General features: G+C 51.3%; 8 protein-coding genes across 8 annotated transcripts; 3 read left to right on the top strand and 5 right to left on the bottom strand.

Moving 5' to 3' along the window:
- Positions 1-261: 261 nt before the first annotated feature.
- TEF3 (translational elongation factor EF-1 alpha) lies at positions 262-7364 on the bottom strand (the record flags this gene model as incomplete). Its single annotated transcript, XM_036771166.1, has 16 exons — positions 262-505; positions 559-670; positions 724-1692; positions 1744-2729; positions 2786-3657; positions 4347-4424; positions 4486-4743; positions 4820-5302; positions 5351-5597; positions 5649-5668; positions 5736-6023; positions 6077-6593; positions 6644-6759; positions 6806-7132; positions 7184-7284; positions 7337-7364. The coding sequence occupies 16 exons, from the start codon at positions 7362-7364 to the stop codon at positions 262-264; spliced, it is 5646 nt and encodes a 1881-aa protein (XP_036637011.1).
- Positions 7365-7921: 557 nt separating this feature from the next.
- PC9H_001515 (uncharacterized protein) lies at positions 7922-8299 on the top strand (the record flags this gene model as incomplete). The annotated part of the gene is made up of 1 exon (XM_036771165.1): positions 7922-8299. The coding sequence occupies one exon, from the start codon at positions 7922-7924 to the stop codon at positions 8297-8299; it is 378 nt and encodes a 125-aa protein (XP_036637010.1).
- Positions 8300-8890: 591 nt separating this feature from the next.
- Positions 8891-10809, top strand: PFS2 (pre-mRNA cleavage and polyadenylation factor (CPF) complex subunit; the record flags this gene model as incomplete). The annotated part of the gene is made up of 6 exons (XM_036771164.1): positions 8891-9130; positions 9185-9253; positions 9306-9410; positions 9461-9933; positions 9988-10139; positions 10205-10809. The coding sequence occupies 6 exons, from the start codon at positions 8891-8893 to the stop codon at positions 10807-10809; spliced, it is 1644 nt and encodes a 547-aa protein (XP_036637009.1).
- A 605-nt stretch (positions 10810-11414) lies between these two features.
- PC9H_001513 (uncharacterized protein) lies at positions 11415-13881 on the bottom strand (the record flags this gene model as incomplete). The annotated part of the gene is made up of 2 exons (XM_036771163.1): positions 11415-11658; positions 11717-13881. The coding sequence occupies 2 exons, from the start codon at positions 13879-13881 to the stop codon at positions 11415-11417; spliced, it is 2409 nt and encodes an 802-aa protein (XP_036637008.1).
- A 290-nt stretch (positions 13882-14171) lies between these two features.
- Positions 14172-16403, top strand: PC9H_001512 (uncharacterized protein; the record flags this gene model as incomplete). The annotated part of the gene is made up of 8 exons (XM_036771162.1): positions 14172-14411; positions 14859-14934; positions 15060-15124; positions 15264-15410; positions 15802-15885; positions 15921-16025; positions 16129-16277; positions 16322-16403. The coding sequence occupies 8 exons, from the start codon at positions 14172-14174 to the stop codon at positions 16401-16403; spliced, it is 948 nt and encodes a 315-aa protein (XP_036637007.1).
- Positions 16404-17962: 1559 nt separating this feature from the next.
- Positions 17963-20015, bottom strand: PC9H_001511 (uncharacterized protein; the record flags this gene model as incomplete). The annotated part of the gene is made up of 5 exons (XM_036771161.1): positions 17963-18106; positions 18166-18479; positions 18529-18613; positions 18703-19405; positions 19459-20015. 5 exons carry the CDS (start codon positions 20013-20015, stop codon positions 17963-17965), a joined length of 1803 nt encoding a protein of 600 aa, XP_036637006.1.
- Positions 20016-20676: 661 nt separating this feature from the next.
- ADK1 (adenylate kinase) lies at positions 20677-21677 on the bottom strand (the record flags this gene model as incomplete). Its single annotated transcript, XM_036771160.1, has 4 exons — positions 20677-20902; positions 20962-21147; positions 21260-21467; positions 21521-21677. The coding sequence occupies 4 exons, from the start codon at positions 21675-21677 to the stop codon at positions 20677-20679; spliced, it is 777 nt and encodes a 258-aa protein (XP_036637005.1).
- Positions 21678-21930: 253 nt separating this feature from the next.
- On the bottom strand, positions 21931-23848 carry WBP1 (oligosaccharyl transferase glycoprotein complex, beta subunit; the record flags this gene model as incomplete). Its single annotated transcript, XM_036771159.1, has 8 exons — positions 21931-22129; positions 22183-22400; positions 22449-22596; positions 22650-23163; positions 23215-23325; positions 23381-23551; positions 23604-23640; positions 23702-23848. 8 exons carry the CDS (start codon positions 23846-23848, stop codon positions 21931-21933), a joined length of 1545 nt encoding a protein of 514 aa, XP_036637004.1.
- Positions 23849-23893: the final 45 nt, after the last annotated feature.

Raw genomic sequence — 23893 nt, 5'->3', positions numbered from 1 at the left:
TGCGCCCTTTATCCGGAGACGGATGATGGCGACATAACCTTGATTTGGAAGCAAATTCCTCATCACGTAGCGTTGATAGAGAGTACAAGGAAATAATATTATATGCGATGTTGGATTACATGACGTGGACCGGTGGTAAGTAGCAGGAAGACATATAGACGGACGTGATGACACAACATGATGGGCGTGAAAAAAGAAACCGTGACATAGAACATAGGCGTAGACGTGAATTCATAACGGGGAAAGGTGATGAGACAACATTTACAAGTCTTCATCATCGTCAACGTCTTCACCTCTCTTCTTGCGTGCCATACGCTCCTTCTTGGCTTTACGTTGCTCAGCCGCCGAGAGTTTCTTTTGCTTCTTGACATCGATCTTGTTGCCCATAGCGTCGTATTGATCATCGTCTTCGCCACCCTTCTGGTCGATGCGGGGTCCTGAGCCCTGGCCTTCAACCCAGTTGTGGCCGGATGCCTCAAGGTGGCCGTCACGCATGGCCCAAACTCTGCGGAGGATGTCAGTCTATGATCTCAAAAACTAATCAAGAGATGCACGTACTCCTTGCAGATGGATTCGGAGAACTCTCGGTTGTGAGTGATGATGAGGACACCACCCTCGAAGACCTTGAGTGCTTCAATGAGGGCAGCAAGTGATTCACGATCGAGATAGTCTGCACACCACGGGTTAACATTAATTCGGATAGACCAGCTCATTAAGACTTACTAGTTGGCTCGTCGAGGCAGATGATGTGAGGGCGACGCCATGTGGCAGCTCCGAGAACGATCTTGACCTTCTGACCACCAGAGAGACCCCTCATGGTGTTGTGAGTGACGAACTCGGGCTCAAGACCAAAGTCGGCGAAGTGCTTCTCGATCTCCCGGCGAACGAGGGGACGAAGGAGACCGGCACGCTGAGCCTCACGAGTATCGACTTCAATGACCTTCTTCTCGAAGCCACGCTTGATAAGGTCGTCACGGGGCAACCAGATGTTCTCCGATGAGCTGAGGCCCTTGAAGGAGACTTCGTATTCGTACGATTGCTTCAACTTCTTCCTGGTGATAATCTCGTCGATCAAGCGTTTCTGGCCTTCAACGACAACGAGAGCACCGTCCTTCATCTTCTTGGCCTCCTCCTCGCTGATCTGGCGGGTTGCCTTGCCGAGCTCTTCCAAATCCTCACCAGTCTGGTAACGCCAAAGCATGTACTCGAGGGGAGTCTTGTCGAGATGGTTATCGATGTGGTGGAAGGCGTGCTGAGCAACGTAACCGATGACCAAGTTGGGGTGCTTCCAGATCTCGCCACCCTTGTTGGGCTCCATATCACCGATGAGCAACTTGACGAGGGTAGACTTGCCGGAACCGTTGGGCCCGAGGACAGCGACACGGGAGGAAAGCGAGACTTGGAGAGTGATATCGTAGAGTTGCTGAACGGCTTGCGTGGGGTACTGGAATCCGACCTTGCGCATCTTCAACAGCGACTTCTCTTTGGTCTTGACACCATCCAACAAAGGTGGGTCGGGGAGCTTGAACCTGTAGTCTTCCAAAGCTTCGAGACTATAGTACGACTTGGCCTCAGGAACGGCCTGAACGAATTTCTCGAGATTGCCACGATATCTTCTGAGCTTGAAGCGGTTCAGGTGGAGGACATCAGTGATGGTGTTGTTAAGGAAACCGGAGTCGTGGGAGACGATGACTAGGTAGATAGGTCAGACATTTGCATAACTTTCATAGAAAAAAGACTTACTCGATGTGCAAGTGGTGAGACTGGTGAGGTAGTTCTCCAACCAGGCAACATTGACAACATCCAAATGGTTAGTGGGCTCATCGAGGAGGAGGATGTCAGCCTTGAACAACATCGCGCGAGCGAGGGCGAGCTTCATCTTCCAACCACCAGAAAGGGAGCCAATTGCCTGGCTCTGACGCTCATCGTTGAAGCCGACGGCGGCAAGGGCTTCGATGGTCTCTTCCTTTGTGGCTTGGATGCGCTTATCGGTAACGATGAATTGTAGGACAGAAGTGTCTTCTTCGCTGCCATCGATATCGTGCTCGACGTAGAAAGTACGAACTTCGTCGGGGGATGGGAAACCTTCGACTTGACCGTTGGTGATAGCCCTCATGAGGGTAGACTTTCCGGTACCGTTCTTGCCACAAAGACCGTAGCGGTGACCACGCTTGAGACGGAGGGTGGCAGTATTAAGAAGGATCTTGGCACCATAAGCAAGTGAGAACTGGCAATTGCACAAGTCTTCGCCTTCTTCCTCATCCTCGGCGACTTCCTCTTCGTCGTCCTCAGCGGCAGATCGGACAACCCACTCACGAGCAATAGTAACGGGTTCCGGAGTCGAAGCAGCGAAAGCGAGGTAGGGAGCGAGAGTGTCCCACTCAGGAACGTCGAAGTTCTTTGCGTTGACGAGTCCTGCAGCCAAGTGAGAGGCGTAGATGATGGCGGCATGAGCTACGGATGGGGCTGCGCCGAACTTCTTGTAGATGGCAATCAAGGAGTGGGCAAGAGGGCCACTCTCAACAGCCTTGTGAGGAGGAAGCTCAGAGCCGTCGCCATGAGGCACTTCACCAACTTGGCGAAGGGTGGCGATTGCTTTACCAACAACGCCACGGGCCTCGGGGTCTCCGATAGTGGTTTCAACCTTGATCAGTCCGGGGAGGAGCTTGGGGATGAAAGGTCGAACAGTAACAGCTGAGTCGACGAGCTTCGCCATATTGTCGATGATGCTATTAATATCGTGTGAGTAAGCAGGAAGTTTTTCCGACAGATGGGATCTACATACACGGCGACCTTGCGCTTCGTAGCGGTGAGCTTCTCATTAAGACCACGCGAGAGCAGGGGGACCATGAGGGAGAGGGTAGCCGAATCTACTTCGGAAACGAATGTGGTGGCCGAGAGGAGGGCGATGGTGCCCGGAACCTCTTCGACGGGGTTAATCAGAGCTTTGATAAGGGCAGGAATAAAGCGTTCAATGTCCTTGTTCGAGACCAGTGCAGTGGCCTTGGTGAGGGAATCACGAGCAGCTTTCTTCACGTCGGCTTTGGTATCCCAGATAGCCTCAGCAAGAACTGGGACGATCTCGGGCATGAGACGGGCAGTCTGGACCGGGGCGCTCTTGACCAATTGGTTGAGAACGGTAAGCGAGCCAGTCTTAAGCTGCCATTTGCCGGCGGTTTTGATCTCGTGGAGAAGAGCTGGAAGGATAAGGCCAGCGGCCCAGGGGTTCATGGCCGAGACGTACTCCTTGACGGCCTCGATGGCAGCTGTCCTGACAGCAGGCATCTTATCGGCGAAGGCCTCGAGAAGGGCAGCGTAGATGCCAGAATCGATGAAGACGGGCTCTAGAACCTTGATGGCACCATCAACAACGAGAAGTCGGACAGCATCCGCAGCACCCTCACGGGCAGCGGGAGATTTTTTGTCGGCCAGAGCCTTGACGACGGCGTCAGTGAAAGCGATGGATTCCATCGCGCCAGGGCCATCTTTTTGGGCGAGAGCAGTAAATGCTTTTGCAGCGGCCTCGCGGGTAGCCTTGTCGGCAACGAAGAGGGCCGAAACATCGAATTGGCCTTCAACAGGTGTGGTGTGCATAGCAGCCTTGAGGGCAGTTGGAGCGGGAGTAGAAGCAGCGGTAACAGCAGGCATTTCGTTAATCTACGATCAAAGATAAGATAATGAGGAAATTTGACGCAGCGACAGCCAGTCAGCGCACCTTGAATGTTACAGTAGCTGAAAGTTTCTAGTCGTCTAGATCTGATTATTGCAGACGAAGGCTGGTAAGAACACTGAACGCTCTATTTCTAATGGATTGGCAAAGTGCCTGATTTGGAGTCAGTTTCGGTGGTTTTGAACAACGTAGAGGACAGCGGCGCTCACCTCTATATGGAAAACAAGGGAAGAAGACAAGGGAGGAGGGGAAAGGTGGGGATAGAAATGGCGCCTCCTAGTCAACGTTTATATCAGAGACTGGGCGGAGCTTGAAAAAATGCTATGATCTGTCGGAGAGCCAGATTCGGCGTGAAAAAAATCAAAGTTTGCATGGCGCCTGACTTATCTGCGGGGAGGATGGACATTTCCCCGGACTCGGCGTTTTTTTGACACCAAGCCCCAGCCCCATGCCAGCTGGCGATGCAAAAGAGGGGAATGTAAAACACATTTCACATTGACATTGGCTAACGCCGACTCTGAGCAACACAGGGCATCGCGGCTACTAACTAAATCTCGGCACTGGCAAAGCTCAGGGGAGTGAAAGCCTGCATTTTTACGACACAAACATAAAGCAAGCATTGGGCACGCCCCATCAGCACCAAGGCAACGTTGCAGATGGAAGCATTTTGACTTACATATCCGCCTCCCTCGTAGTGCTTGCTGTTTGCTTCCACCCAGTGCAACCGAACCGCGTGCAGGAACGCTGACAAGCCCTGCATTATCAAGAAATCATATCAATCATCCATCATGACACTTATCTATCAGTTGACGCACCTCCATAATGCACAGGATGAAGATCGTCAAGACGAACCAAAGGGACCCGACAACGAGGAACGCAACCCAACCTATAATTCCCACAGGGTTCAGGAATCGCTCGATTGTCATCGTCCACAGCACTTCAGATAACTGAGCATGAGCCAACGACAAGGCCCAGAGACGTAAGTAAGAGGCTGTATGGGAGATGCAACCGAGACAGAATTCAATCGTGTGTATGACTTGATGGATCACAATTTCGCCAAAGTCGTGATGTTCCTGCAACACATGGGGTAAAATAAAAACGTGTAAGTGGAAACCGCAATCAACGTGCGTAAAAGGAAGTTTAACATACCGCTCCTTCGTCCGCATCTTCGGCAATCGCTCTGCCATTCCCTTCTTCCTCCCCCTCAAGGACATCATCTGGCGCGCTTCTAGGGCCGTCGTCTCCGTGTAATCCAATATATCCCTGGCCCTCGTGTTTGTTCATCTCCTTGTAGAGGACGTAAGGCTTCACGACAAGCATCCAAGGCACGCATACAGCAGCAAGTAGAAGCAAGACTGTTTGGACAAATCCTTGTCCACGATAAAGTTGGGTTTCAGCATCGATCGTGCCGGGGCTCAAGAACATGAAGATAAGCATGTTCAGGAGTGAAGGAGGCTGAGTGTGAACATTGGGTGAAGACCAATCGATAGACCACTTGTAAAGGATGCAGATCGTGAGGTAACCGAAAAGAGATTGCAGGAAGATCATCTGGGGTACAAAGTTTGCCCAGATATCGAGGGGGCGTTTGAACCTAATGTGGTTAGGGACCTGGAGGCACAAAGCAAAAGTCATCTATGAAGAAGTTAGCTACCTGCACCAAACCGCGAGGCAAGACATTACATGGATAACACCGAGCACAATCGACATCTTCATCTTGTATGAATTGACAAAAATGAGCTGATTGTCCGCGACATGCCATGCAGGATCGAGACCGAAAGGGTAGACATGCCCGTTGGATACACCAGTGCCATCTTCAGAAAAGTCCCATCCGGAGTGGAAGAGATGGAGTGACTTTGAGAAAACGTCGTTGTAGATCAGACCAGTGTAAATTGAGAACATGCCCATTAACAAAATGATGTAGCGGCCGCTATGAAATCGGTCAGCGGGAGCGTTCTAAAGCCGCAAACAAGCCACATACTAGAAGAATTGGCCAATGATCTAACGTCGGCAGGGATAGTCGCCAATTTTAGCAGCACTACATGCATACAAAGATAAGGAAACTCACCTCGCCGAGGTCGACCTTTCCCAGCTTACGCTCGGAGAGAATCATGTACAGCGCGGCCAGGAAAATGATGACCCCGTGACCGATATCACCGAACATGACGGCGAACAGGAATGGGAAAGTGATGAGGGCGAACAAGCCGGGGTTCGCCTCCTGATATGTGGCAATGCCGTAGCTGTCCATGATGCTTTGGAAGCCTTCGGTGACTTTGTTCGTACGATTGTATGTCGGAGGCGTCTTGTTAGTCCGCAGTTCGTGGAGGATAGGAGGAACAGATGTCCCGGATTCTTCCTGAGACCGAGTCAGTTGTGCATCAAAAGAAGTGATGGTTGAGTAGAGCTGACCGTAGCGTGTCGAAGGGCTAGCTGAATGACAGGAATATCCCTCGTAGGAACCCAGCCCTCGGCAATAAGAGTCTTCCTCCGGACATCGTAGTTGAAGAAGTTGAGAGTCTCGTAGATAAGCTTCTCTTTCTTAACCACGTCTCGCCAGCTAGCTAAGCTTTCACCAATCCTGACAAGCTCAGCCCGCCTGCTTGCGCCAGTGTTGTACAGGACCGTCTCCAAGTCCTCGAGCCTAGAAGTAACTTCGCGCAGCGAATCAGAGCGTTTGTCTGCGTTCGCGTCAATGGGGTATAGAGTTGCGCCCATGGACTCTGCAACCTTGCGGATCTTTGCCAAGAGGGCGTCACCGTGCGCGAAGATAATGAAAACATTCTTGAATGTTTCGGCATTCGTGGCGGGGTCGATGAACGGCTCGGCAATGTCAATGTGGTTCATATAAAGATTACCACGCAGCACGCGCCATAGCACGCGTTCGAAGGTTGGGACGCGGATACGGTCGAGCGTACCAGCGACGAATCTAAGTCATTGGTTAGAGGCAAGAGTGTCCATGGGTGTGCAGGAACTTACTCGATGTCAAACTGGAGACTTGCAGTAGAAAGTTGGTTCTCTCGATCATCGTGTTGCAACAAAGGTGCAGAACTATCATCGAATGAGCTCCGGATTTCTGGTTGCTGATTTTGCGCCTGCAGAAAGTCGGTACAATCCAAAAGCGTGACATAGCGAACTCACTCTGTCGAAGAAAACCGCAGTTTCGCGCAAGACATGACGGGCTTCGATGAGTTCCTTGGTCCTCTCACTCAGCGTCTGATAGCTTTCATTCATCTTGGTGAGGCGCAGCTCATGCTCAGCAAGCGTAACATCCAGTTCGTCAATGGTCTGCGCAGCACGCGGGCCAACAGTGATGAGCGGTGAAGAGTCGTACAGCGGGCGTATTGGAACCACATCCTTCTCCTTATCAATCTGCGTCTCGAAGAAGCGAACGCGTCGCGCCATTTCGTCAATACGTCGAATTTCGCCAACAAATGAGCGTTGGAACGGATTAACGTTAGGATTTAGCTACGCAGCTATATTAGAGATGCTATTGGGTGATAAAGAGTCGGGACATACATCTTTGAATTGCACATTTCCAAGTTCACCGAGTTCAGCGACAGTGTCATGGGCAACTTCGGTTGGTACAAAAAGTTGCACCAGGCTCATCTGCTCCGAACCTGGAAACAGTCTTAGAGATAATAGACGAACTGAGACCACTAGTGTACTCACGGAACAGACTAGGGTAATCGTCCGACATGCAAGGTAAGAACAGGAACAGAGGAACGAGCGGACGATGTTGGGTCGATGTGTGAAGTAGCACGGGTTGGTTCTCGGACGATGCAGGTTGTTTGTCTCTGTTGTCTCGAGGCATGTCCAGCGCTTAGCCCCTTTATACCCCTGTAAGGACAGAACCAAAGTTACAGTGATGGGCAAGCGAGTGGACAAAGCAATATATAAGTTGACACATTCTACAGGAGCAATTCCGAGTATACCCTCCCGTCTAATTCTACCGATTGCAAGTTTGCGAGTTGCATAGCTATAGCTCGAGCGAAACCAGTCTCCTTTTGGCAGTCTACTCCCATACCCAATGATAACACTCAGATAGCTAACGATTGTAACTTTAGCATTTTATATATTCAACATCCTGCTGGTCATGTCTATCCCCATGCGCTCTCTCCTTTCGCTTCTCGATTACAATCGCTGACCAGGTTGCATGGTAGGCAGGCATCCTTCGCCCAATTGGAGCCAGTCATATCTATGCTAGGAAGCAACTGAGATTGTTCAATGATGGAATCATCCACCACTGGGCTGTCGATGTCTCCTGCTGCCGCAGCATCCAGTAGCGAGGGATCAAACAGGGGAGAGAGCATCGGCATAACCCTAGGGGACATGGCTGAGCGATACGGCTGCCCAGCCTCGCATAAATTCCGTCAAAGAATAGGCGTCTGCGAGGGGATGAGCCATCCTCGCACCGATGGCGACCGACCCACATACGATGGCACGCAGGCTGTCGAGGACCTTCCGTTATGTAGAGCTAGCGGTGTAGTTGGAACCAGCTCGGGGATTGGTAGATCCGTCACGTCCCAGCACCCACCCCTCTGGTCGCCAGTCCCTCCTGGTATGAAAGAAGAAACCGATCTGGGGGACGTGGCCGTTGTGTATCCTACGCCCGGACCCTTCTCGGTCCCATAGATGACGGAGAGTCGCCCATACCGACGACGATGAACGCTGTCGGAATGAATATTAATGAATGGTCAACTCTTGTAGACGTCCAGCCCAACGTGGATAGGCATCGAGCACCGTAGAAAGCGAGGCTTTGAGCCGTGGTCCTGAAATCGGCGATCGATAAGGCCAGATGGCTCAGGCCGTCGGCGCGACGCGTGAAGTAGTAGCATCCAGATTCCAGAATGGATAGCGCGACTTCCTTAACGTCTCTGACCACCCTGCTAGACTAGGTTTGACTTCGAAGGATTGCATTCGCGCAAGTGCGCAGGAGGTATATATACCTGGTGATTTCCAAGAAGCGTAACAAGGAACCCGTGAGCTCTGAATGCAAGTCAGTAACTGATCCCAAGTATTTCCGTTACTTTCTGTTTTCTTTTTCTTCGAGACGTGGATTGGCCCCAAGGTGGTGGAGGGCAGATTTAAGGTAGACATTGTATTACTGACCGTGGGAAATGCTCTAGAACTAAAGCCTAAAGCTTAAAGTAGCACTAGTACTGACTGTGGGAATTAACTGCACTAAGGACTTGATTCAATAGAGAAACTCATTCATTGACGACCATGGCGCCCCTCCCTGTTCTGCTTCCTCCTGCCGCGGTTCCAAGGCAACTCAACGTCCCCCATGTCGAATGGACACCCAAAAAGTACATGTCCGAGCCGCAACCGCCCCCCCTCGATGAAATGAAAATTACCGAACAAGAACTAATAAATTCGAGGCAAATGATTGACGGCAAACCCATCAAGAAGACGAAACCGCGCCGGACTGTAGACTACAATAGTGGGATGGGTCGCTGGTCGCTGGTACGCTTCCTTCATTCGACGCAGTCACCAGCACTCACTCTAGGTGCATTCTAGCTTCGAAAACATCGACCCGCTTCTACGTACACACCGTATATGAGGCCTAGTCCTTCGTATATCATAGATGTACGACAAATATACATGATTCCAATACCCAACTAAACCAAGGGAACTTCAGTTATTACCTCCCAAAGCGTACCCGGAGAACGCGTCCACCTCCTTGTGCACCAAATTTGTGCACACTTCCACTAACAAAATCAGATACCCTGTGAACGTCGTCACGGTCCGTCGGTACTCCTTCTCTCCCTCAATTGGTCTGAATGTATCCCATAGTGGACGCCCGAAGCGCGGCGCGTGCTGACCGGATCGACGAGTGGAGAATTCACGCTATGGAACGGTTTGACCTTCAACTTTGAGACCATCTTACAGGCGCATGATACCGGGATATGTGCTATGCAGTTCACCCATTCCGGTGCTTACCTCGCATCCACGGACAAGAGCGGCGTCATCAAATACTTCGAGCCCAATATGAACAACCTGACCGCCTGGCAGGGGTCGCGCTCGAGGGAACCCATACGAGGCTTGAGCTTCAGTCCAGACGATCGACGGTTTGCCACGGCTAGCGATGACTCTACCATCAAGATTTGGGCTTTCGAAGAGAGCAGAGAGGAAAGCACGCTCACGGGACACGGCTGGGACGTTAAGTGCGTCCAATGGCATCCAACCAAAGGACTCCTTGTTTCCGGTTCAAAGGACAACACCATCAAATTCTGGGATCCCCGGACGGGAACAGTGCTATCCTCGTTGTAAGCCCGTCTCATTGTTTCTGTCTATGGCGTTGATCCCAAACGCATTCCCAGACATCCCCATAAGAACACTGTGCAAGCCGTTGCATGGTCGCCAAACGGTGATCAAGTCGCAAGTGCTTCAAGAGATCAGACTGTCCGTGTATTTGATATTCGTGCAATGAAAGAATACAGTGTCCTCAAGGGTCACAAGAAGGAGGTTTGCTGTGCGTCACCAGTCAATCGTTGCCGCTCAATCCATACATCTAACTATTTTATAAATATAAACCAGCGGTCGCTTGGCATCCAGTCCACCCAATCCTCGTCTCAGGAGGATCCGAGGGCTCGATGGTCCATTGGGACGTATCCACCCCAGACTCCCCCAACCTCAACAATCCAAATTTACAATCCCAGCCACGCGCCACGCTCTCTGAAGCACACGACTCCAATGTTTGGTCGTTAGCCTACCACCCTCTAGGCCACCTCCTCGTCAGCGCATCTAACGACCACACAACTCGTTTCTGGTCTCGCGAACGACCGGGGGATACGTCATCAGTATTCTCTGCTGATGGTCAGAAACCACCAGAGATGAACGATACGGCAGGCCAGGATGACGATGAGGATACCATGGTTCCTGGGTTCAGCTTTGGTCAAGGATGGTGGGGTAAAGGTGAAGACGGTGCGAATGATGGTGATGGTGGGCGCGGTGATGGTGGAGAAGAGGGATACACCATCCCGGGCTTTGGTGGCGACAATTCAATAGTGAAGACCGAGCGCCCGATGCCTCCCCAGGAGAGCCTGTATGGGGGTGGCGGTGGGGGTGACGAATCTAACTGGGGAAGAGGTGGCGGTGGGTCGAGGCATGGCCGGTGGGGTGGTCGCCGTGGACGCTACTGATATTTATTTATCGCTCTGTATTCGGATCGTTATCTGTATCTGTATTCAATGATGCAGGAACTGGAGATGATCTAAAATTACTTCGTAATCAACTGGTATCTAATATCCGTTTGTGTGTGGAATCGTGAATAAAACTACAGATGTACAGAGTGGCGACGTAGGAGACGTAGGAGACGTGAAATCAAAAATTATCGTAATAAAGAATAAAGACCCGTTACAATGGTAGCCCTCCAACCTAATGAAGAAGGGGCGACCATGTATGGCATGCAAACAAGAATACAAAGGTGTATGCGAGTAGAAATGTAGGCAGCGATGGTAGGATAAGGGCGTTTAGGGGATGGTGGGTAGATAGTGGGAGATACGCGACGGGACCTATCGTACAATACATGAGTGATGCATTCGAAATAACAATAATCAAAATGGGGTTTGCAAGAGCGCGGCGAGTCAGGCACGCTGATACATCCCCGTTCCTAATCATGGATATGCGATAGTTAACGTGTGGAGCAGTGGGAGTGGGAGTGCAAACGAGGCGTTGGTGAATGGCGAGTATGGGAAGGAGGAGTCAGATCCAGCACCAGAAATGCAATTGCCGTGAGTGCCTTTCATTAGGCTGCGATCGGCGTTGGAGACCGAGACCCAAGCGGTGAAGTCCTGCGGTCGACAGGCGTGGCTGACCCACTCCGGCAAACAATCATATCATCGCTATTCGACCGCGCCGTCAACGGCGGAGAGCTAAATTTATGAGCGGATCCTTGCAGGCGGGGGGATTGTGATGAAAAGAAATCGTCAACGCTGGATGCGCTGGATGGGCGTAATGGAAGAGTGTCGGTTCCAGTATAGAAGCAGAATCTTAACAAGAGATGAAATAAGTAACGGAACTTGCAGTTGCTGACTGAAGTACACTCACTTGTCAATCAACTGGCGGTAATCAACCGGCGCGTTGGCCGGAGGTAATTGATCAACGAAGCCATCAACGAGTGATGTGAAAGCGAAATCGGTAGGGGACGGGGTTGAAGATCTCGAAGATTCTGAAGACGGGATGAAGGTTGGTGTTGAGCTTTCGCTATCCCCGCCTGTCTCTAGAGCGAACAGACCTTGGCGTGGTGTCAAATCCAAAGCGGTTGGTGTAGAGAAAAGCGGACGAGGAAGGAGGGAACCATCTGAGGGTGGGAAGGATATCGACCTTGGGCTCGCCAGTCCCGAAACACTATCCACTGCGGTTGACTTCGGCGACCCAGGCGGTGTCTTCCGCACTCCAGTTTCAAAGTTTGCTCCTACATCAAAGTAGCCCCCGCGTTGATGATTCCTCGACGCCCGTTGCTCTTTCGCCACCGGAGGTTTCATAACAGGAAAAGGGATGTTTTCCGACTCCGGTGAAGTGTGTAAACGGGTTCCCACCAAGCGGAAGTGGTCGTCGTTGGACAAGTCTCGAGGGGACCCCAGCTCAGCCTTGCTTTTATTGTATTGCGTAGTGGGAGTAGTGACAATTTTACTTGGCCATGGTATGCTGGTTTGTGATGGAGACGTGGACGGGTGTGATCGAGTACGAGAATGCTGCGGGGGAGGGGTATACGCTGGCACAGGCGATTTCCATGGTGCACGAAGTGACGAGCCCAAGTCATAGCGAGAAGCTAAAGACCCATTTGTCTTGAACTCGAGGGGCTTGTCACTGTCTGATGAGCTTGAGCTCGAGTTAGATCGTGAGCCAGGCTGCCGCGAAACTCGAGGAGTTGGCGTAGCCGGGCCTGCCTCTCGCCCCCGCACTACCTTCTCAAGTCTAACCTTCAGATCAGCGGCGTCGCTAGCAGAACTCGAGTCATCGGGTCGATTCTTTGGCTGTCTTTTCGTACTAAAGATGGCTTGGTAGTTCTGGCAGCTGTTATTGTCCCATGTTTCCTGCCCATCAACCGTATATCTCAACGCCAAGAGCAATGTCTTGCCGTCGATACGCGCGAGCAAATCATTGAGACGAATGGAAAATGTGAAACGGTCGAAGTTCTTGTTGATTGGTTCGGAATATTTACCGAAGACTTCGCTCGTTGTTTGCCATGCGTCAAAAGTAAATCGAACTCCCAGTTGTTTGTGATAAGCGATATTCTTTAGACGGACGCGCCCTTCGATGCTGGTCATGTCCGACGAAAGCTTCAACTCCTCCAAGGCAACGTCGTGAACGGTGTTGATGATGATCGGCATGTTGGTGACTTTCATCGTCAAATTTCGTCGAGCGTTACGCTCGTCGGCGCTCCCGAAGATGAAAGACGGGAAGTCGCTTTCAGTGCCACTCGTATCATCTGTGGGACTGCCGTCGCGGGAAACTGCCAAAGGCTTCTGTTGGGCGAGAAAGAGCTTAACATGCTCTAATTTCGCGTCAAAGTGAACAGCCTTGGGCGTGGTGGGCTCGCTTTTGCTGGGGCCGGCAAACATCATCACCGACAGACTAGCACGATCTGAAGACTTTGACCTCTTCAACGAAGATTTCACTAGTTGGCCAGACTTCTTGCGAATCAATTGGGCTTCTACGGCTGGTGGGATTTCGAATGAGTCCTCCCCGGATAAGCCATCAATGCGCGATTCGGATAGACTTCTGTTCTTTAGCGAGTCGAGATTGAGACGAAGCGAAACTCCAGGTTGATAAGTGAGTGGTTTTGACGTCGAAGCACGAGGTGTAGCATCGTCGCCGGTGTCCAGTAATGGTGGATGATTGTTGACATTCGCAAGGGAGACAGCAGGAGTGGGAGTCGAATGTTCCGGTGGACATAGGGTGGGAACTGATCGTGAGGGTACGACCCTCCTTCTCACAGGAGGAGTGATACCGCTCGCGGCGGTCGAAGCAGTAGGGAAATTAGTGTTGAAGGAATTTTTTGGATATTCCTTGCTTGGCGAGGGCCCTTCAACAACAACTTTAATGGGCGTGGCGTTAGGCGGAGAGCCCTGTGCAGATGCAGGTGTACTATTCGAGCGGATGGCAGAGCGACGAGGGATAAGGGGAAGCGGGGCCCCCGCAGAGTTCGAGGCCAAAGAAAATGGACGACCCGGCGTCGGAGACATTCTGATATGAGTGGTGGCAGACATAGTGGCTATCATAGTAGTGTGTACGACGTCCAATAGCCCGGCCGACGTCGATACCAGTTCGACTAGAGTGCTATCGTTAAATAAGAGGTCAAGAGGGAAGATTGTCAGTAATCTATAAAAATAGGGCGTATGCATCTTGGGGCGAGGCCCAGAAACACAATCAGGCAGCCTAGAAACTCACCTGTGATCAAAACTGTTTAGACCCCAAGTGCAACACGAAGAAAAGTCTCGAGTCTCGACTAGGCCCAGGAAGGTGAACTCCGGTGCACGCTGTGCCTCAGGGTGCGCTGATGGCGAGTTTCAGGAGGGATCCACGAAGGGCCGTCGGCGTCGTCGTCGTCGATGGCGGCGGGGAGGAGGAGATGGTGATGGTAGGAGAAGAAGAAGGGGATGAGCGAGCAAAGGGCACTGGCCAGGGCGTGACAGGAACCAGGATGAAAACCCTACAACTCAGATTTTATATATTGCATTTTGGATCTGAAACCGATATTAATATCCCTGGTTGTCAAACCGCTAAATTACCGCTTATGGTAACGCTCGCTTCCCTGAGCCTAATTCGACCAAGGCGGTGACGCTTCAGTTGCGTCACAAATTGCGATTTACCACCAACAAAAGTCCCACTCCTCACTTTCCTCTGAACTTTCTACCGAAAGTTCATTTTTACTCTGTAATTGCATGATAAACCACTGCATTTCCTATTGTACGGTGGGCGGTGTTAAATCTGATAAGATATTCTGCAAATCTCTTATTTCCGCTACTGCTGCGACCAGCTCGGGTCATTCTGCGCCTGAAGGAACATCACAGCGGCCCTCTGGATATGCAGAAGCCAAACGCCAAATTTTTGGGCATCGTGACGGGCGTGCGACGCGACAAACGAATTGACCCGCAGTTCCCGAGGAGGGCGAGATAAACATCGCCACAACGTTCGTGCGCATTCCTTATCACGACGTATCGCGGCGCGCTGGCATTTTACCAAGACCACACCGATGCCCCAAGATATTTTTAATATCTCTGACGATACGGATACACGGCTTGTGAATTATCGAATTATTGGTATGACGCTTTGATGATCTTGAAAGCCGACTGGGCGGTTTGACTACTAGTGGCGGTTCTTCGGGGTCCTGGCACCCCGTTGTCACTGTCACGCTCTATGATACTTTCCCTAACCCTTGGTGAAGGTGGGTGGTTGGCAACTCTCTGGCAACTTGGACTTGACATCGACGGTGGACGAGTGTCACATACGGTGAGTGTCTATTTTCTCCGAGTCAAAGACCAACTTGAACGGTGCTAACTTGCTGACGCTGAGCACTGAGGTCGTGGTACGACTATTACTGCTCGAAATTTTTTTGGTCGCATTGCATTGATTCAGGCCATAGCAATAGACGTCTGCCGACGGGATACCGCTGCGACCAGACGGTCGACCGATAGTTTTTCAAGTTACGGCAGGTTATCGATGGAATACCACGGTCGCCGGCGACGTCAATAGGCAAAAGACTACCAAGAAAACTAGAAGTCAGTCCGCCATACTTGTGGGAAGCCTTCTAACTGGCTGCACATCAACCAACGTTGGCCAATGGTGATATGGATTTCACCTGCAAGCGAGGCACCTTGACGTCTGAACCACACCCAATTCCAAAGGAGGCCCTGCGCTCAGGTCAACCAATGCCACGGTCCCCGACGACGCCCACGACAACTTGGCACTATACCAAAACGAAGTGGCAAGCTTACGGTCTTACCCCGCAATAAACGTAGAGGGACTTCACAGTGATTTGAATTTTGCCTCTGACTCGGGTTTCGGGACGTTACTGGGTGGGTGTGCTGTCGCTTAGGCCAAGTACAAGGCCTCTAGAGACGATAACACTACGATGACTAGAAGGTGGAAGCACCTCATGTGTAATTTGAACACTGCGTCGACTACAGCGATGGGTCAAGAAGCAGATCTTCACCTCCGTCCGCACATCGCTATCACCTGCTCTCCGAGTGAGTACCTTAATCTACTTCGATGTAATCACCGTTTGAGTTGATATCTGACTGAATAGAATGGCGTCAGCACCACCGGTCGACTTGCTGGCGAGCTCCTTGAGAGTAAAGCACAGACCACCGCAGGAACAGTCCGATACCCCAGTCACGTCCATGCCTCGTCGGTGTGCTGGCACTCCACTTCCGGGTCTTTTCCTTGGCCTGGTAGCTCCTCTCGAGTTCTTAGAATGTCACTGGGACCGACACTACACCGTACTCCACATCAAGCGGTCTCACGAGCAAGGCGTCGGCCCTACGCAGCTGAGGACATATCGGAATGAAGTAACCGCTTCGGACATCGTGTTTGCAGAGTATCTCGGCGTGCTAAATTTTTACGCCGTTGATGCAACCTGTGATCAACAGCCTCCGAAGACTAAGTAGTGGATAAAACAACCAATCGCGGTGTGCCAACCCCCGCGAGTGCTGGTCTTGCCTACCAGCCACTTATCTCAGCGTTCTACCGGTATATATATCTACGTAGACCACTCCTATTCAGAATTTAGGGCACTTCTATGTCTATTCAAGAAAACAACGTCACGCATCACGCTAGGACCCCAACTTATTGCATGATAACATCTCACTAACTCTGATAAAGGAGGAGCGAAGTTCTACTGAATCCGACCTATGGTTGCCTCATGCTGGTCAACTGACCGCCTGTTTCTTGATGTACTGATTGGAAGGACCCGCAGCACCTTCTCTTGCTTATCGTCCATTGTTGAATTGCCATTACTCTAAGCAAAGAACCTAGGCGTACCACGACCCTGTGTGAGACCCTGTCCCGATGTCGCTGCCAATCATATCACTCCTACTTCGGCGTACGTGGAATCACTACCATGTGCACAGATGTGAACGCATCGACCGTCCCTGGTAACCGCGATTGGTGTGCTTCTTGCATCGAGTGAGTTCTGTGCCGCATTGGGGACGAGGAAGAGTAGTTTGGTGCCACCCCGTGTGCCAGTACTAGCACTTGCGATGTCAGATGTAGTGTCAGATGATACCGAGACCGCTGCTAAGTTCAGGCTAAGTCATACCTGCTTACTACGCTAGAGGGCCTCGAACACTACACCACTCATCTATTGGTACGCGAGGCGAACGTGTTTGCTTGGGAACAGTATGGGACAAGTACGCCTAGCACAGGAATCGCTGAATCTATGGTTGCCGAGGTCCACGGATTGGTGGTCCGGAGTTGCTGTGTTCGGAAAGAGGGTTAGCGACATAGGCGATTCGAACGTGGTCGAACGTTCAACGTTTTCGAACTTTCTTCGTGATACCATGGTGGACATTAGAATTAGGCTCACCCGGTGATTTCTCAGCGACATTGACCCGTGGAACCCGGACCGCATGCGCTGACTAGGCTGTTGACGCTGAGTGCTGCAGCTGGTCCCTATTTATCGCCGCACCACCAGAGGAACTTGACATCGGGCCTAAGGAACATCTTTTCCATGGCGAGTCACGAACCAATCACTGATTTTGGCCAACGGAAAGAAGCGAAGCAGTCAAAAAGCCTGATGTCCGACGGTCAGATCAACAACACGTCAATATTATTGCTAGCAGGGCTGATCATCAACTCCAACATACAACCGAATACCTGAGTGGGTGGTTGGAAATCGCGCGGATGTGCGGACCGAGCAAGCTTTTGACATTGAAGGGTACCAACTTGTGGGGAGAATGCGGGGAAAGGGTTTTGAACATATATAAGAATGATTTCCTGAGCGCGATTGGCCTCAAAATGGTCCTCAGCCACCACCGTAACACTTCGCCCGACGGCTACACGGATCTTCGTGGTCGAAGCGATGTGACAATGGGCGGCCATCTACACATATTGAAGGGGAGGTAAATGGTCCGTCGGATTGGGTCGCGCGACGCGCACGCGTCACTTCGCGATCGTTCATTAAACCCCTTCGATTAGATAGCGCTCCCTCGCTGAGAGCGCCAGTGGAAGGCTGGATTTGATCGTACCCAGAGAGACCGCACCCCGAGCATCATTGAGGTTCAATCTTGCGTAAATAGTCTCCTGTGATTCAACACGACGCCCGGGATAAGTTTGATCGATCTCGGAAGTTCAGAACGGCGAGTACCCACCAGCAACGGGAAAATGATGACCGAGCTTCTTCAAAGCTTGGATGAGCGTGTTTAGCATCGGTGAGTGTGTAGTCTCATCGGATATCTCGGCACGGAGGACTTTTGCGAGCTGATACCAACACACCTGTATTTAGATATAGGTGATTAACGGGACGCAGAATCACTGGAGGAAGTGGAACGTACACTGATGAATGGGTCAAGAAATTCATAGTCACCATCACTGAGTGCTTCAATCAGGAAACCGCTCGTGTTGATTGCACTAAGGATTGCCTGTTTCTTTCTTGCTGGTAGCGGGGTGTGTGTTTTGGCGATGTAAATCGAAGTGACGTGAATCAATGTGTGAACGAAGAGGAGCTCAACATCCACCAGAGGATGATGGGTCCGACAGGGTTCCTTTCCGAGGAAAGGAGGGATTGCTGAGGTGAAGGTTTGGAACGATGCGGTGAGGGCTTGAAGATCGGCCAGAAACTTCTCCCCGTTCCGAAGCTCTAGTGGGTCTGCGTCGTTTAGGTTACTGCGGAGGTTAATGGAATGAGAGGAACTTACAGTCGGCCAAATGATGAGCGCGCTCATATAGTGCTACTGATTTGACCCGAAGTGATATAGTAGATGTTCGTACCTCAAAGTGGGTCTGCGTTAAGAAAGAGCTATAATTAATATGACGTGACATATAATGAGATAAAGATAGCCGCAGCGGCGCAAAGCACGACACTAACGTACGGTGATAGACATAGAAAGGGAACCAACCCGACCTACAGGTACTAGTGTCGTATCTGAAAACCCTCCTCCTCCAATGACTGTCGGAGACAGCCACGGAGTGATGAGCTTATCTTTGGGTGTCGTTCCATGGGGAAGTGCCACGGGGAGCCCCAGAGCAGTTGACCAACACCGGTCTATGGAAAACGCCTGCCAGAATGCAGAGACGCGTTCTCTCCATTCGGCGGCATCCCCAGGTGGATTGATGGGTATCGATGGTAGATCCTCTCGTGGCTGGATGAATGTAGACGAGGCACCAGTGGAAGAAGATTCGTCAACGGCCAAAGAGATATCTGTAGCGCGCAAGCGGTGGAGACCAAGCCCGATAGCTAGCCGGCAAGCTGCATAGGCATGACCATATGCCTCAAGATTGCGTCCTTTGGCGTAGAGGTACGAGCTAATGAGGGAGGATGCCTGGACGATGTCTACCAGTCGTTCAGACACCGCGAGGGCTGCGTTGATATCCGATATTGTCTGTTTGAAAAAGGCTTCTTCCCAAGTAGACAAGCCCAACGACGGTGAGAAATGGCAGCCGAGCAGATATATGGCATTGACTAAGGCGGGATGGAAGGGCTCAGGTTCAAAACACCCGAAGGACATTGTCAAAACCTTGGTGACATCTCCATCAAACCAACATTGGTGCCTGTGTGCTAAGAACGCGTTGATACTAGACATCTGGCGTCAGCGTGGAATCATGTACGAGAGAAGGGGTCAACATACAGAGAAGTTTTCACGTCAAACGGGAGATCCTGCGGAGGGATTGTATTCGAGGGAGCAAGGTTGTTGATCGCAAGGGTAAGGTCGTTGAAACCAGGAGTCAGAGAATTAGGCGGCGCGCTGCCGGTGGCGTTGGTGGAAATATCAATATCACCCTGAAAACTAGTGTTCACCCATTCAGGCTCTACTTCCTCTAATATGTTGTCGAAAAATGCGGCGTCTTGTGGTAGGATGATGCCATTCGGAGGGATGTGGCACTGTTCTGCTGGATCGGAAGTCTGCGTCAACTCTGACAGTTCCAGTCCAGAAGCAACACTGAAATCGGCGATTTGATTGGCATGGGAAGGATCGGCCACGACCACATGGTCGAAGCCCGAAGGTTCTGAGCTGGGTGTTGGATGCTGAGTACTGGAGGCCGAGGTTGAGCTATAGTTGGAGGGGTCCCGTCGATTCTCTAGCTCGCGCAGCCGGCATTCAAGAAACTGAAGTTTTTCTCTGAGCTTTTGCGTGCGGCTCTTCTGCCGCTTGTCATCGTACTCGCAGAGGTCCGCGCGTCCCATCTTGGAGCATTGTTTACACACTGGCCGAACGCCATCGCATTTCTAAGGATGAAGGGAGGCCTTTCAATGAGATTCATGGCCTAAGACAATATAGAAATAGAGCCGAACCAGTTTTTTCTTTCTAAGCGCGTGGCAGGTCAGTGCCTATCAAGAATGGGTAGCTCACGGGTACTCACCTGCAACAAAGGCAAGCTGTCCCCCGTCGCAGCGAACTCGATTTGTCGTCTGAAGGAGGCATTCCAAGTGATCTGGAACAACAACTTGATGACCAGGTTTCGCCTCACAGATAACATATATATATAGTTACCTAGGGCCATGCACACCGGAGCACCATCTAGGAAACCTGATCATTTCCAACGCAATGTGTTACGCGATGCATGCCAAAACACGAATGAGCCATCCAACCAGGCAACACCTTCCTTTCGCAGGCCGAGCCTTGACACTTGATCGTTATCGGAGTGTAAGATCAGAACGGAGAAGGTCTCGCAGTGCACTAAAGTCAAGGAACGAGAAGCCGAGCCAACCCCCTATGAAACATCGCCATTTTAAATGCCCCAAATGGGATGTCCCCCTCCCAAGAGGCCGAGGAAACCCCATTTGTGGCAGATCGTCTATTGAAAGCCGAGGAACAAAAACACAAAAGCTCTATAGAGACCACTATCTACTGCTTCCCAGCGAATACCTTACGAAGGTTATCCCAGACGACACTTGGTGATTGAGCAGCATCGATTCCGTGCCAAAGACCTTTGTTCTTGTAATACTCGATCACGGGGCCAGTTTGGCTGTGGAAGGCGGAGAGGCGCTTTCGGAGAGTTTCGACATTGTCGTCCGAACGCTGGATGAGGGGCTCCCCAGAGACATCGTCGACCATTGACTTTTTCGGTGGGCTGCAAAGTGAATGCGGGTCAGCCAAGGTGTCAACTTCCTGAAAAGACAGTGTACGTACTTGAACTCCCTGTGATAGGTTCGCCCGCTGGAGGGATGTATCAGGCGGCCGGTGATACGCGAAATGAGGAGTTGATCATCAATTAATAACTGGACGACAGAGTCGAGCTTTTCTTTACGCGATTCCAGCATTCCGTCGAGCTTTTGAGCCTGAGGAACCGTGCGAGGAAAGCCATCCAGGACGAAGCTAGACTCACAGCGCATGTCAGTCGGTTTCGTAGAAATTGAGGGGGGGAACGCCGCAAGGACCGCATATCCGTGGATGCTAAAATTCCCACATGAGCTCGCGTTGAACTCACCCATTCTTGCAAGCCTTGTTATTCTCCAGCTGGTCCTTAATGATCCCAACCATGATATCATCCGAGACCAAGCCTCCAGCATCCATGATCTTCTTTGCCTCAACACCGAGGGGAGTTTTTTGGGCTACTTGTTCACGAAGCATGTCACCGGTTGCCAAATGGCAGACACAGAATTCATCTCGTATCCGGGGGGCTTGTGTACCCTTGCCTGAAGGATTACTGCAATGAATACACGATATACACGGGCTCAAAACCACATACCAGCGCCAGGCGGTCCAACGAGAATGGTGCGCAACTGACGAGCGGGTGGAGGAGTGCCGGTAACCGCTGACTTTGCCTTTTTCTCCAATTCGTGTATTTTGTCGTTGAGCTGGGTAACGAGGGACTTGAGGTACTCTAGCTCATCTCGCGGCGACATTGTGGATATGAAAAGAAAAGGCAAAGGAGTGGAACAAAGCTTGGCCAACGACAGTGGTCTTTGAAGGAATCGAAATTCGGATGCGGCGGTGGAGCGGTCCCCCGGGTTGAGTCGGAGTTGCTACTTTTCATAAGCGCTCGGACACCCCCTTCCTTGCGTGGTTCCGTGCTGCAACGGAATCAAATGGGCTCACGATTTGGGTAGAAGATGGAGCAACGTCTATGAACAAACACAATACATGCCTCAACTACAACTACTCAGTTTTAGATGTTTTCCCTTTCTCCATTTCTCTGACATCTCCGGCAAGCCATATCGTCGAGAACAAGATAAATCCAATGCTGGTGCTGATGGCACCGACATAGTATGGCCAGGCCGCGCTCAAAAAACGGGGGTATCCATCGTGTCGCGGGGGGACAACAGGGACAGTGGTAGAGCTCTGCAAGTGAGTCAAACTAGACGGTTCATCAGCGGACGAAAGGACGAAGAAGAATTTAGGGACACCGACCCCTTGCGTTTGTAGTCGATGACGAATTTGAAGACGCCGTGTCTGTCAGGCACACGGAAGGTCGTAGAGTATGTTCCGGGCGACCCCTTGACAGGAGGCAGAGCAGTACGAATATGGGGGTCCAGCATCGTAAACTCGAGTTGTATGTCTTTGAGACCAGAGTAAGGCAACCACTGAGCCTTGCCGGAGTCCCAGCCGGAGATGCGTGCGGTATAAGTCTGTCCGAAATCAGCATAAAGGGGATGTCGCGAAAGCATGAGACTCACGACTACGTCGTTGGTGGTGTACTGGCTGAGTGGAGTGGATTCGTTGACCTTGTGGTGCGTAGTTTCGTCAATACGTAGAACGAGACTCTCCTGGAATGTCCAAGCAGCAATGTCTTGCGAGAACGCGGCATTACCAGATGCTTTTCCTCTACCGTTATCGTTATAACCGTGCGTTGTACCGAGAATAAGATGGGCACGTACTTTGTCACTTCCTTGTTAGCGAATTCATCGCTAAAAACGCTGACGCCTCCAACCCAAGTAATCCTGGCCCCAGTGGTCGCTTGGAAGCCTGTCACCAAACCCATGTTACCTCCGGCCCATAACCCTTCTCCGCCTTTCTCCGCTGCATCAGCGATGCTTGGAGCACCCGAATCGTCAGATGAGTCCGTGGCGAAGCTCTCTACGGGTGCGCGCAAGATTGGAACCAAGAGAGGGTTATTGCCTAGCGAGTGCGAAATGCCAGAGTACCAAACAGGTGCCTTCGTGGACGAAAGGATAGAGTTTGAAGCAGACACATCTACCGGGAAGATGGAAGCTGGAGTGTCGCGTTCCGGGAAGTGAGATATGACGGGGGTGCCGGGAGGGGGGAGCACAAGAGAGAACTCGGCTGCCAGTGAACTCAGCGGTGTCTGCTTTGGAGAGAGTGCAACCAAAAGGTTGGTCTTCAACGATAGTAACTGCACCAGTGACTGTGGTGTGATGTCTTGTGCGAAGCCTGTCCCATATGGTGAATATATGGTGCTAACACATCTATAACCACACGTACTTTTGGTTTCAGGCGCGAAAAGGATGACATGGGAGAAGGAGGGGACATCGTCCTTGATTATTGTGGGAGTGAGTGCCTTCGGCGCGCGAAACGTGAGTTCGTAACCCCGCGCTACGATTCAAACAGTCAGAAGCCAGACCGCTGATGTACTGGCTTTTCTACGCACCTCGTAGCCCATCGAAGAACACAGAGAAATTGCTCTGGTCCAAGCTAGGCTCCAAGACAACGAGCACAGAGTCGCCTGTGCTTGACTTGGCATGTAGTATAGCAGCAAAGCTGAGAAGAAGAAAGGGAAGCATTGGTAGCATCATTGTCTGTTGCCGCCGCTGCGTTGGCCCTTGAGATGTGGATTTGAATTCGGGATGTTGGTGGTCAGTCGCGTCACTTACACGTCGACAAGTATTTAGCGCCAGATACTGCGGGCGCCTAACCGAAAAGATTGAATTAAGAAGTTGTTTCAACTTCTTGACTTCGAGTAACTGACGACGAGTGGTAGAACTGCTACGGCCGCCAGGTTCGAAGTTACTGGGCACTTATGTTCGACATCCAATATTTTGATGATCACCTTTTTGACCCAGGTAGCCGCACCCTCAACTTTGTTTAACCATTGACCAATCGTCGACAGTTCCATCATAAACTGTTGCATAGGAGAAAGCATACTTTATCTCAGCATGTTTTA

This window comes from Pleurotus ostreatus, assembly GCF_014466165.1.
Source record: "Pleurotus ostreatus strain PC9 chromosome Unknown scaffold_1, whole genome shotgun sequence".
NCBI lineage: Eukaryota > Fungi > Basidiomycota > Agaricomycetes > Agaricales > Pleurotaceae > Pleurotus > Pleurotus ostreatus.
The sequence above is the reverse complement of the archived record's forward strand: the minus strand, read 5'-3'. Positions and strand labels throughout refer to the sequence as shown.